This window comes from Amblyomma maculatum, chromosome 8 (assembly GCF_055883805.1).
Source record: "Amblyomma maculatum isolate TAMU_Amacu chromosome 8, ASM5588380v1, whole genome shotgun sequence".
In the NCBI taxonomy this organism is placed as follows: domain Eukaryota; kingdom Metazoa; phylum Arthropoda; class Arachnida; order Ixodida; family Ixodidae; genus Amblyomma; species Amblyomma maculatum.
The window spans coordinates 122447343-122460398 of NC_139351.1; the positions used below are offsets into that span (position 1 = coordinate 122447343).

Below are 13056 nucleotides of genomic sequence, written 5' to 3' on the forward strand. Positions count from 1 at the left end.
CCCTAAGAGTGGCATTTGAAGGCTGCCTAGACTGCCCTGTCTGCTGCTCCTTTCCACTAAAGCTGGTGCGTGGTACGGCATACACGCCTAGCAACACCTGTATCGCTTGCTTCAAGGTCAAATTGTTCATCTGATGACCTTGACGAAACCTAGGGTTTAGAGCTCTCGCTCTAAACATACTAGTGCCATTCAAGTGTCAGAACATTTATCGCGGCCAGTGTCGGTTTCGATCGCTGATTACGAGCGCAGGATGACATCAGAGATGCGAGAACACCGCACAAACACCTCCTACTGGCAAAACTGGTGATCGCGTGGTCAGAGTCTAATGACACATACGGGCGGTACGTTTTGTCTGCTTGCGATCGCACGTGCAAGGAAATATCGTAGAGCAGCGCTACAGCATAGCTTTTGGCTTGGACTCTGCTGTTATTTCACCCTATGACACGGACGTCCAAGAACGTTGATTTTGATCCACTCGCCAGCGACGAAGCAGGAAGCAGCAGCAGCAGCAGCACAAAGGCTTGGATGGTTGGCGTGCTGAGAATGTAAACTGGTAAGACGTGTTGAACAAAGGAACTGATTACAGTGAAGATGCTCTCTTAACCCGGTTTGCCAGTGCTGCAGGCCAGGGCACTACCCGAAAAAATGTTTTAGTAGGATTATAGTAGCGGAGTGCTATGGCATATAACGATTTGCCTGCGATCAACCACTTCGACTGCATGTTCCTAGTGCTCACACATTGCTCACACACATAGTGGTGTCAAGAGTGTGGTTAAGAGCAGCAAACCACACTGCAGCTGAGCATGCCAGTGTGTGGTGCATTATGCAGGCCTTACATGTGTACACTTGTGCAGGCCTGTGCTTACTGGTGTGCGCATCCAAGAGAGAGGACAAGTATGGAGTGGTGCAGTTCAGTCTGCCCAACATCCTTGGCGCACTGCTGGAACTGGATCAGGCAAGTACTCTCTGTTTTCTGGTAGCAAAGGAGCTCCATTAACGCTCCTGTGTTCTCAGCACGGACTGGGGCAATACTGGTAGCTAACTAACAACTAACCAGCCTTGGTTGCCAGTCTACTGCCTATGCTTTGCTTCCTTCTCCACTACCAGCTTGAAATAAGTAGGCAGTTATAGAGATGCCACTCTTACCATATTTTCCTGTGTATAAGACGCAATTTTTTTTACAAAGTTTTCGGTAGTGTGTCCTATACAACGGTGAGTCTTATCTGTGTGTCGTTTTTTTTTCGTTTTGCGCAGTGTTCATAGGCGAATTCTATCGTGAAATGGTAACGGTAGCGATGCCTGCGATTACAATATTTAGAGTCATCGTGTTCTAGAATTGTACAGCCGTCTCACTGACAGAATGCCAAAAGGTGGCGATGTCCATGCTCCTCGCCCTTACCACGTTGACAAGACCGAGCCGACTCTCTTTTACAGTTACGATTTACAACATTGTTTAGTGGCTGTTGGATGGATGTTTACTCCACATGTGCTTTGCCGCGTGTGTCGATCAGCGCCATGATTATGAGAGCAAAGAGGACGCCTGAGCGCTGTCGTGAGAAATCGGCTACCGTGTAACAAGATGAAGCCTCTCAAGGCTTTGAGTAATAATAAAGTGCGCTGTGTTTGTCGTTATATGGTTTCTTGTCCCGTTTATCGCGCTGTAGATATGGAACATCGTCACCAACTTGTCCAACAACTGACCTTGTGTTTGTACTCTCACTGAGCGAGAGGTTGCATCTGTTGCATCTTTTTTTTTCTATCATTCATCAAGCACATAGCACGCGATGGTCAAGTAAGCATATATATAGTCAAGTCCTATTGCCCTAACCTGAATAAATTGAGGGGTGCGTCTTATATAGATGTGCGTCTTATAAACCGGAAAATATGGTAGATGCCCTCTGTTAGGTGTTGATTGATGCAGTTATGGGCTGGTGTCTGCAGGTATTGCTCATGCAGTGCTGTAGGATATTGGCATCTCTGCTAGGGTTGGCGTTGTCTTTTTTGTTTTTCACTTACTTCAGATTTTTTTTTCTAGCTTTGTCACCAGCTTTCACACTATACAGCCTTGTGAATAATTGGAATAAGAAAGCTAGCCTTTTTTATTCGGTCACAAGTCTGTGGAGCCCAAGTAGGCTTATTTTCAGGACATAAAAAAATTAGCCACACCCTTTCAGAAAGCAGTTTGTTCAAGAAGCAGTTAGTGCCCAGTGTGACGCAGCATGTGGTTGAAAAGCATAACAAACTGGTGGAATGCATGCAGGGTTGTTCTTGCATTAGCTAAGAAACAAGTGCAATTCAAGGGGGCAGGCAGCTACCATAACCTGTCTTTTGTTTTGCTAGAAACCGCACCAAACTGGTTACTTACATTAAAGACCGTTACATCTAAAAAAAAAAAAAAAAAAAAAAACACTAAGAAACAATACACGCAAAATAACCCTTCCTGTACCCGTCATCCATTTGTTGTCATAGCACTTCTGCTCCCTCCCCTTTGAGTCCTGCAACTATGCCTAATTCTGTTCCAAGGTTGAGAAGCAGTGCCCTTGATGATTGTCAGATTTTGTCTCGGGTGTCATGAGAGACGTTCCTGAAAGCTAGTCTGGTTGGATTACGGCAGGTGCTTGAGCGCCACAGCAAACGCTGTGCCAGCCTGCGTCGTCCCAACAGCAGCTCGGGCCGAGAACTGCGGCTGGCCAAGACCTTGAAGGCGGCAGTGACTGCGGGCATCTACCAGATTACTATCACCTTCCAGAAGAGCATCGGGTGAGGAACTGCGATACTCATTACGAGGGTGTTTGGCAAAGCTTTGGTTCAGCCTGACATTGATCGAATGCTTGAAGATGGACTGTTTTGCTTGTGATCCTCTTGTGAAAATTATGATGCCGTACTATAGCTGTGCAGCCTCTCTGGAACCTCTTGAGACTGGCTATAATTCTTTAAGTAGTAACCACGTAATGTATTGTTTTGAAACAACTGTACTTGCCTCTATAGTTATTGTGTAAATGGATTCATAGTTTTAACTCATTGCATATTGAATACTGATGCAGCAAACGGGCAGATACGCTTAAGTGAACGAAAGGTAGGGTCGGTGGTTTGGGGTTTTAAATGCTGCTATGCAGCTGCTGCTGCAGTGAGACCAAAGATGATGTAATTGACGGGGCGTAACAGTTGAAAGGTCTCAACGCAGTTACAGGTTTGGACCGTAGACTGCTCTTGTGGCCACGAAGAACAACAAACTCGGGATAAGCCATTGGGCAGAACTGTTTATTGGGACTGTCGGTGGTCTCTCTAGGGGCTGTGAGCAGGGCAGTCTAGTGAACAGAGGCAGTGGCGTCACTTCGTCAGATGTTGCTCTCAGCGAGGTCCTGATTCACCCGGCAGCATTGCAGTCTGGGTGAAGGATCAGTGTGGGCTATGTTTCCTCGCTTTTTTCATCGCCATCCCACAGGAGGCCAGGGAGATTGGAAAGGAGGTTCATTGTGATGGATGGGCACAGGATGAAACAAATTTCTTCAGCATACTGCACCAAACGGAATAATAAAAAAATTTGGAGGACGCTTAAGCTTCGCCTTTAAGAGTGGAAAGCGATAGCATTATCGCTCCCCGTTCACACCGTCTACTCATTTGCTTGTCGCGCTTTTGAGTGACACAAAGACGTAGTTCACGTGATGCAACACTCGTTAACGTGTCCAAAGCGTGACTGTTTGGTAATTACTTGTTCTGAGACTTGATTCTGGGATGTAGAAGCGCTGCCAGCCACCTTGCCGAAACGCGCGGGCCTCAAGTTGCAGTTGTAGTTCGTCGGCAACATCGTTGCCGATCCGAGCCGGCGCGATGAAGATCTCGGAGGCCATGCCCTGTATCTTATTCCATGCGCCACACGCATGATAGCGCTATGTGCACGCCAAGTGAAGAAGTACAGCGGCGAAGTAATTTGTCACTCGCTTAACTGCGTGTTCTGTAATTCTGTAATTTACATGCTCATAATTATTATTATACGCCACAATACACTTCTCTAAGGGACATTTCTGAGACAACACCGCAATCAATAGACGCGCCTTTGTCCATTTAAAACCATCTAGCTGGCGTGGCCGAGTGGTTAGCGTGCTCGTCTCGCACCCCGGAGGCCCACGTTCGATTCCTCAGGTCGGCAATTTTTCCTACTCGTTTTTATTTATTACTGCTTCTGGGATTTTTCGCTCACGGCCAACGCCGGAAGACGCGGAACGGTGGCTGCCGCCGCCGACACCGACTTTTCTGCAACACGGGGCCCTTAACGCTGCCGCGTTAAAAGATTCAGGGGCAGGCTCAGAGGAGTGATGATTGGCGTGTAGGTAGAACAGGGTTTAGCTCAATACAAGCCATAAACTGCCTGCACCAGTAGTCATAATTATTGCAAACAAAATTACGCTGCTCATGTAGCATTGCTCACTGTGGAAGCAAACCAGGTAGTGGGCATGGTGCAGTGTCTTGGATATATCTCTGGTGTTGTGTTGTCTATCTTGGAAGGCAGTCAAATTTGCTAGGTGGTGGAATTCATGCATGTTGGCTATGGCACATTAGAATCTTGGTGGTATGCATATAGCTGATATAAATTTCGGAATGACACATAGAATTAAAGCATTGGCATAGAGCTGGGACTAACTCTCGTGAGACAGAAATGGGTTTGTGCAATTGCATCTCCAGTGGTTCAGCACACATTTTTTTTTTTTTTTTTGGTGGCATAAAATTTTCTGTGATCACATGTAATATTAGCACAGAACAACTATATAGTGCTGTATTTTGTTTTTCAGCCATGCTTTCTTTTCTTTATTTCTTCATTATTATTTTTTTCTCATTTCAGGAGTGTGGATCTCACATCGGAGAACAAGAGGTGGCTGCAGCAGTTCTTGAATTTTGTTAGATGACTTTCTTGACTGCAAAAGCTCTCATGACTGCCAATTTTTGTTGCGGCCAACTTTTCTTAGTGTGGCTTTGTCTTAAGTTATCCCCTCCTTCTTCATCTCCTGTCGCATTTTTTTACGAAGATTATTCGCGTTGAAAGTAAACCCACCAATTATTTGATTCGAGAAAGCTTTCTTGTGTTATTTCAGTATTATGAAAGCTTGTCATCTTGCAAGGAATTGGCAGAAGAGTTTCAAAATGAGTGTCACACAACAAATGCTGATATTATGGGAACTGTATAAAGGTGGAGTTGGTTGATTTCAGTGGCTACAATTTTAATTCCTGAGGCAGTGTAGTTGTCTTCTTTACTATTATCCCACAGGTGCTGGTGACTGGTTTGACACTGCAGGATAGGGTAGGCGTTCATAAGTTGTCTGACTCCTCCAAAACATGGGTGGAAGTGCTGCTCCATTTGTTGCATCCTGCTCCAAACTGCTTCCACTGCTCTATCCTTCTCCATAACACAATATTTCCCCAAAACTACTCCAAACTGGCTGCCTTAATATTCTGTTTAGCAGAACACCAGTTTTTGCCGCACAGTGGACCATTAATGATATCTGCCATAACAGCCTCTGGGGTCTCGTCTTCGTAGCGCAGATTGCCCACACCTCAAAAAGAGAAAACTGTGTCACGTCACTTTTCGTCATATTTAATGTATTGCCTAAAAAGGTGATTTGATGCAGTTCTTAAGCGACCATGAGTAGAGGGGTGGGGCTGCCGTAGTCGAAACATTGGTAACACACCAGTGGTAGAGTTGGCAGAGTTATAATGCATCTCGCATTAAGCTTAATACATATAATATTTTCATAAACTAGTAAAGCATACAGCTTAGTAAATCTCTGTTTACAAGTGAGTTTAAAACAAGTGACAAGCAATCTGAGGGAATTAACTGAAAAAAAAATGTTCTATGCACTTGACGTAGCATCTTCTCCCAGCCTTTTGAATTGCTGATGGTGAGAGTGGCAAGCAAAGCAGTCACCGCTGGCTACCTTAAGCCTTTAGGAAACTTGTCCGGTAACATAGAACTGCTAGACGAGTTGTCTTAATGGGTCTGCTGTGAAAACAAGCAGGTGCTTCACCATTGGGCCTCTTTGTTAATAACAAGCGTGTCAAGCCTACACCAGACAAAAGCATGAGTTGTGGGGGTGACGCCACAAAGATGCTAATCACTAAAAGTGTTCTCAAGAGTGTTGGATAGCCATAGAGTGCCTATTGCCAACTTGCTGAAATTAAGGAAGCTGTAGTGTCAGTTGAACGAAAGCACGAGGAGCCACTGGCAGAGGGTTGTAAAGTAAAAAAATCTGTTGGAGGAAAAGGCTACCTTTTAGGGCTCCCTGAAGACGCCACTGAGCAGCACCCAGGAATTTACTAGCACGCGCATAAGATCAAAAAAGGTGTGCAGAAAATAGCGGAAATATACCGCTCATCGATGCGAACTCCAACTAATGGTACTTTACTGCATCAAAGTAGTAGACTGCACATTTTAGTCCGTCAAGTCGAAATAGTGAAAATGTTTAGTCAAACTTAATGTTAAGTTTCAAAGAGTAGAAGCAATCATTCTACTTGCTGCTAGTCTGTTCTAAGTTGTTGCTCAGGTCATTTGTGTTAATTTTAAGCAATTGTTCATGTTTTGGTTATTTTTCTTGTCAGAGTTGCATGCATAGTCGGTAACTCATTGAGTGTTGGATAAACAAGAATCAAATTATATATTTTTGTATGTCAAAAACAGAAAATTGCAGTTATTATATGCATCCGATCTTAGGAACATGCTCCACAACATAATTGGAATGTTCCAAAGCTCTTGTTTTACTGGTCCAGAGGTTCTCAAAAATAGTATTAATTGTTACCGCTTACTGGGCTGGTTCAAAATGTTCGAGCCTGCTTCCACCAAGTAAATAGGATTCTTCGTGGAAAAGGAATAATCAGAACTTGAACGCTTCAAACATCTGCAGAAAAAAGTTGCTTCAAAATGGGTACGCGCAATGCTGTTAATAGTATGATTTTTATAGTGAGGAAAAAGTAAGAAATGCTCCTCCTCATTAACATTACAGTGGTAGCTGATCTGTGGCAGCATCCAAAATTTTTGTTATCATCTCTACACCATTCACTGTGCGCCATTGATTGCAGTTACAATTCCTTTGTGGCAATTTTTTGCCTGATGCGTTTTAGCGGACGTGACGAAATAAAACCTTTTGGAGAAGCAGAAGTGGGTATTGAACAAATGCCTAGTCAAAGAAAGATAAGAAAAAGCGTCTCCTAATAATGGTGAAACCCACCCTTCCTCTCCTATCATTTCCCTCTCATCGTTTTCTTGCAGTGCTACGTATAATTATAATTGGTTTATAGGAAATGGAAGGTGCATTATCTGTCACACTTTCTCCAGCAAGTGTGAGTTTGGACAGTACACCACAACTCCTGTTGCGTGGGCTCAAGTGTGGGAGTGCAGATGGCAGGAATGCTAGACAAGAACACATCTCGCGGAATATAACAGATCTCGTGCACAGTTCTCTCGCACAGGACTTTGTTCCATGAGGCTAGAAAGGCCTTTGCCTTAAAAAAACCCTGCCATAAAAAAAAGCATAGGGAACATGAAAGTGTCGGTGGCTCTGTAGTTCTGCAAGAGACTAGAACCCTTGCTGATGGTACCGTACGTCAGGAAAATTTTGCTGCATTGTTTTGGAAAATCAAGAGCACAATACTGCTGACCAAGTGTGAGGTAAATGGCCATGCTTCGTTTTTTGGTTTTGAAGAATCATGGACATGACAGAACAGTTTTTGCATGTGAACAAGAGTCCCAGAAACGTGCAGTAGGTTGCCAGAGGGAGAATGTTGAGAAGGGTGCATGGCAGGTACAGTTCAAACCTATTTTCCTTAAAAAAAGGGGCAGATTTGAATCACGCCATTATGTTTTAAGGTCTCCCAATTGAAGGAGCGTCAGGGTGGTAGATTTCAATTCTGCAGTGTACATGAAGATGAATCAGTGTGCATTTCCAAAGCAGCAAAATCATCCGCATTGTTGCAGCTCAGTGGTGGTAAACAACACTGCTGCCATGTTTTACTATATGATGTCCTGCATATTGCTTGCTTGAAAAAGTTTACTAAAGCTCTGCAATATTCTTGTTACAGCAAGACAATTTTGTTTGGTTTATGAGGTTCAACGTTCCAAAGTGACTCGGGCTACAAGAGAAGTGGATGATGAATAACTTTATTAACACCTATCAAGAAAACGATTCCTCCCCTTTCAGCAGGCTGGAATCCCTTGGGATTCAGCGGTGTCCAGGGCCAGATGGATGACTTTTGTTTGGACCGCTCTGTTCTGGCTGATCATTGAAGCCTCCCAGGACTCCAAATTCCTGTCTGGTTCGTTGTATCTAGGGCATTTCCATACCATGTGTATCATACCTGCAATTTCATTACAGTGTTTGCACCGCGGGTCCTGTATAACCGGATGTGATCTGCTTAAAATTTTGTCTGCTCGAGGCAGTATCTGTCTTTCTAATCTGTAATGATTGAGAATATCGTATGGTTTCAACTGTTCGCTCGGAAAGGGCTCTCTGCTCGACGAGACCGCACTGGTATTCCGGTGTGCAAGTCCTCGGGCCAGTGCATGCGCTCTGTCTCGTTTCCTTGCAGGCCCTTGTGGGCCGGAGTCCAGACTAGGTTAATCAGCTCTGCCGGTGGCGGTCCGGCAGCCAGAATTTTAACCGCTTTGGCAGATATCCTGCCTGCGTTGTAGTTTCGGACAGCCGATTGGGACTCTGTTAACATCACCCTTACATTCTGTTGTATTAGGGCCAGCGCAATGGTCACCTCCTCAGCCGTTGTTGCGTCCCTCTGTCCAATGCTGCAGCACGAGACCCGGTTCCCGTCCTCCTTGGCTGCTAGGACTACAAAACCCATTCTGCATTCGTATTCCGCCGCGTTCGTGTAAACCACGTCCTGTCTGCTTGCTAGTTTTTTCTGTAGAGCTTTCTCTCTGGCTTTTCTTCTACCCTCATGGTGTACTGGGTGCATGTTCCTTGGAAGTGGTGGGATTCTTATTTTGTTTCTTATGTCTGTTGGGATATTCTCAGTCAGTTTTAGCCTTGCTCGAGGTTCGAAGCCTAGCTTTTCCAGTATTTTTAGTCCCGATTGGCTGCGTAGGAGTTGTTGTTGTGCTACATTGGTAGCCTCAATGAGCTCGTTTAACGTGTTTAAAACCCCTATGTTGAGAATTTTCTGGGTGGACGTGTACAGAGGGAGGCCCAGAGCTGTTTTGATGCCTTTTCTAATTAGGATTTCAATTTTGTTCTTTTCTGCTTTTGCGAGCCTTAGGTGTGGCACCACCTATGTGATCCTACTGATTACAAATGAATGAATAATCTCAATAGGTTCGCCTCTTTCATTCCCACGTGTTTGCTATTCTCTTGATCAGCCGACACGTCTGGCGTACAGTCGATTTGAGTTTTTGTATCGTGTCGGTGTTCTTACCGTTTGACTGAATCCGAAGACCCAGCACTCTAATTGTTTCTACCCAGGGTATTTTGTCCCCATTTACCGTTAGCATTATCCCATGTTCCTGGGGCTTTCTTTTTTTATTTTGTCAGCCGAGGAAGAGCGCTTCAGACTTTTTGGCAGAGCATTTGAGTCCTATTTGGTTTAGATACGACCCAATTTCCTCAATCGCTGTTTGGAGCGTGTTTTCGACGTGCACATCACTGCTTCTGGTAACCCAGAGGGTGAGATCGTCTGCATATATTGTGTAGTTGACTCCTTCTATACCTGCCAATTTCTTCGGTAGGTCAATCATTTCAATGTTGAAGGGTGTTGGAGATAGGACTGAGCCTTGGGGAGTACCTTTGTTACCCAGTCTTATTCCTTTCTCTTCCTTCCCTCCTAGGCAGATATTAACTCTTCTATTTGAAAGAAAGTCTGACATAATTATATGCCTTTCTACCTACATTTAGAGTTTCTAGGCGTTCTAGTATGGCTGAGTGGTCAACTTTGTCAAAACCTTTGGCCACGTCTAGACCGGCTATTACTCTTGTATCTACGTTTGATTGTCTAGCACTTGCTCTTTAAGTTGAAGCATGACATCACATGCGGAAAGACGTGCCCTGAATCCGATCATCGTGTCTGGGTAAAGCTCTTATTCTAGGAATCTGTTCAGTCTCGTTTTAATTATGTGCTCCATTAATTTACCTGCACATGAGGTAAGTGAAATGGGTCTCAGGTTTTCTAGACTTAGTTTTTTGCCTGGCTTCGGAATAAGGAGAACTTCGGAAATTTCAACCACCTGGGGTTCTTTAACGTGCACAGACATCGCAAAGCAGACGAGCGCAGTTGCTTTTCGCAAGTGGCCGGCGCATCCGGGACTCGATCCCGCATCCTTGGGTTCACCAGTTGGGTAGCCACCCCGCGAGGCATACCCTAGTTTTAAGAAAAACGTCCAGAAAAAAAAATGCATGTGATTTCGAATGAAAATTTTGCCCCGCCGCGTTGGTGCAGTGGTTAAGATGCCCGGCCACTATGCCTGAGTACCCGGGTTCGATCCCGATTCCCGGTGGTTGCGTTTTGGTAGAGGTAAAACGGTTAAGATGCCCGGCCACTATGCCTGAGTACCCGGGTTCGATCCCGATTCCCGGTGGGTGCGTTTTGGTAGAGGTAAAACGGTTAAGATGCCCGGCCACTATGCCTGAGTACCCGGGTTCGATCCCGATTCCCGGTGGTTGCGTTTTGGTAGAGGTAAAACGGTTAAGATGCCCGGCCACTATGCCTGAGTACCCGGGTTCGATCCCGATTCCCGGTGGGTGCGTTTTGGTAGAGGTAAAACGGTTAAGATGCCCGGCCACTATGCCTGAGTACCCGGGTTCGATCCCGATTCCCGGTGGTTGCGTTTTGGTAGAGGTAAAACGGTTAAGATGCCCGGCCACTATGCCCGAGTACCCGGGTTCGATCCCGATTCCCGGTGGTTGCGTTTTGGTAGAGGTAAAACGGTTAAGATGCCCGGCCACTATGCCTGAGTACCCGGGTTCGATCCCGATTCCCGGTGGTTGCGTTTTGGTAGAGGTAAAACGGTTAAGATGCCCGGCCACTATGCCTGAGTACCCGGGTTCGATCCCGATTCCCGGTGGTTGCGTTTTGGTAGAGGTAAAACGGTTAAGATGCCCGGCCACTATGCCTGAGTACCCGGGTTCGATCCCGATTCCCGGTGGTTGCGTTTTGGTAGAGGTAAAACGGTTAAGATGCCCGGCCACTATGCCTGAGTACCCGGGTTCGATCCCGATTCCCGGTGGTTGCGTTTTGGTAGAGGTAAAACGGTTAAGATGCCCGGCCACTATGCCTGAGTACCCGGGTTCGATCCCGATTCCCGGTGGTTGCGTTTTGGTAGAGGTAAAACGGTTAAGATGCCCGGCCACTATGCCTGAGTACCCGGGTTCGATCCCGATTCCCGGTGGTTGCGTTTTGGTAGAGGTAAAACGGTTAAGATGCCCGGCCACTATGCCTGAGTACCCGGGTTCGATCCCGATTCCCGGTGGTTGCGTTTTGGTAGAGGTAAAACGGTTAAGATGCCCGGCCACTATGCCTGAGTACCCGGGTTCGATCCCGATTCCCGGTGGTTGCGTTTTGGTAGAGGTAAAACGGTTAAGATGCCCGGCCACTATGCCTGAGTACCCGGGTTCGATCCCGATTCCCGGTGGTTGCGTTTTGGTAGAGGTAAAACGGTTAAGATGCCCGGCCACTGTGCCCGAGTACCCGGGTTCGATCCCGATTCCCGGTGGTTGCGTTTTGGTAGAGGTAAAACGGTTAAGATGCCCGGCCACTATGCCTGAGTACCCGGGTTCGATCCCGATTCCCGGTGGTTGCGTTTTGGTAGAGGTAAAACGGTTAAGATGCCCGGCCACTATGCCTGAGTACCCGGGTTCGATCCCGATTCCCGGTGGTTGCGTTTTGGTAGAGGTAAAACGGTTAAGATGCCCGGCCACTATGCCCGAGTACCCGGGTTCGATCCCGATTCCCGGTGGTTGCGTTTTGGTAGAGGTAAAACGGTTAAGATGCCCGGCCACTATGCCTGAGTACCCGGGTTCGATCCCGATTCCCGGTGGGTGCGTTTTGGTAGAGGTAAAACGGTTAAGATGCCCGGCCACTATGCCTGAGTACCCGGGTTCGATCCCGATTCCCGGTGGTTGCGTTTTGGTAGAGGTAAAACGGTTAAGATGCCCGGCCACTATGCCTGAGTACCCGGGTTCGATCCCGATTCCCGGTGGTTGCGTTTTGGTAGAGGTAAAACGGTTAAGATGCCCGGCCACTATGCCTGAGTACCCGGGTTCGATCCCGATTCCCGGTGGTTGCGTTTTGGTAGAGGTAAAACGGTTAAGATGCCCGGCCACTATGCCTGAGTACCCGGGTTCGATCCCGATTCCCGGTGGTTGCGTTTTGGTAGAGGTAAAACGGTTAAGATGCCCGGCCACTATGCCTGAGTACCCGGGTTCGATCCCGATTCCCGGTGGTTGCGTTTTGGTAGAGGTAAAACGGTTAAGATGCCCGGCCACTATGCCTGAGTACCCGGGTTCGATCCCGATTCCCGGTGGTTGCGTTTTGGTAGAGGTAAAACGGTTAAGATGCCCGGCCACTATGCCTGAGTACCCGGGTTCGATCCCGATTCCCGGTGGGTGCGTTTCGGTAGAGGTAAAACGGAGAGGCGTCCGTGTGCTGTGCGATGTCAGTGCACGTTCAAGAACCTCAGGGGGTCGAAATTTACAGTCTTCCACTATGTAGTGCCTTGTAGCTTGAGTCGCGTTGGGACATTCCAAACGAACCAAAAACTTATAGGGGCACTGCGATAAGGCGAAAGCCTTTGAAGCGCCGCTGATTCCTTCTTGCTACATCTGCTTCTGTAAGCTGAGCGGTGCGGCGTTCAAGGAAGCGCCAAATGAAAGGCGCAGATCGGACGCTCTGCTGAGCCAGTTTCGTATTTGTGTTAAGAACTTTATTTTTCCTGCGATATAGGAGGCTCCCCGCTTCCGGCACGCAGGCATATGGGATCGCCTGGTGATGACATGGGTAATGACCAGACGTGACGCCGTGATGCCGTCAGTTCCGGTTATCTCACGTGTGACATCACATCCGGTCATA

General features: G+C 46.8%; 1 protein-coding gene across 1 annotated transcript in view; it reads left to right on the plus strand.

Annotated features, from left to right (window-relative positions):
- Ndc1 (Nuclear division cycle 1) overlaps window positions 1-7148 on the plus strand; it is a 41632-nt gene extending 34484 nt beyond the window's left edge. The window contains exons 15-17 of the mRNA XM_084577502.1: window positions 855-955; window positions 2615-2760; window positions 4841-7148. Of these exons, the coding sequence (XP_084433628.1) occupies window positions 855-955; window positions 2615-2760; window positions 4841-4904 (311 nt within the window). The 3' untranslated portion in view covers window positions 4905-7148. The remainder of the gene's footprint in view (window positions 1-854; window positions 956-2614; window positions 2761-4840) is intronic.
- The last annotated feature ends 5908 nt before the right edge of the window (window positions 7149-13056 follow it).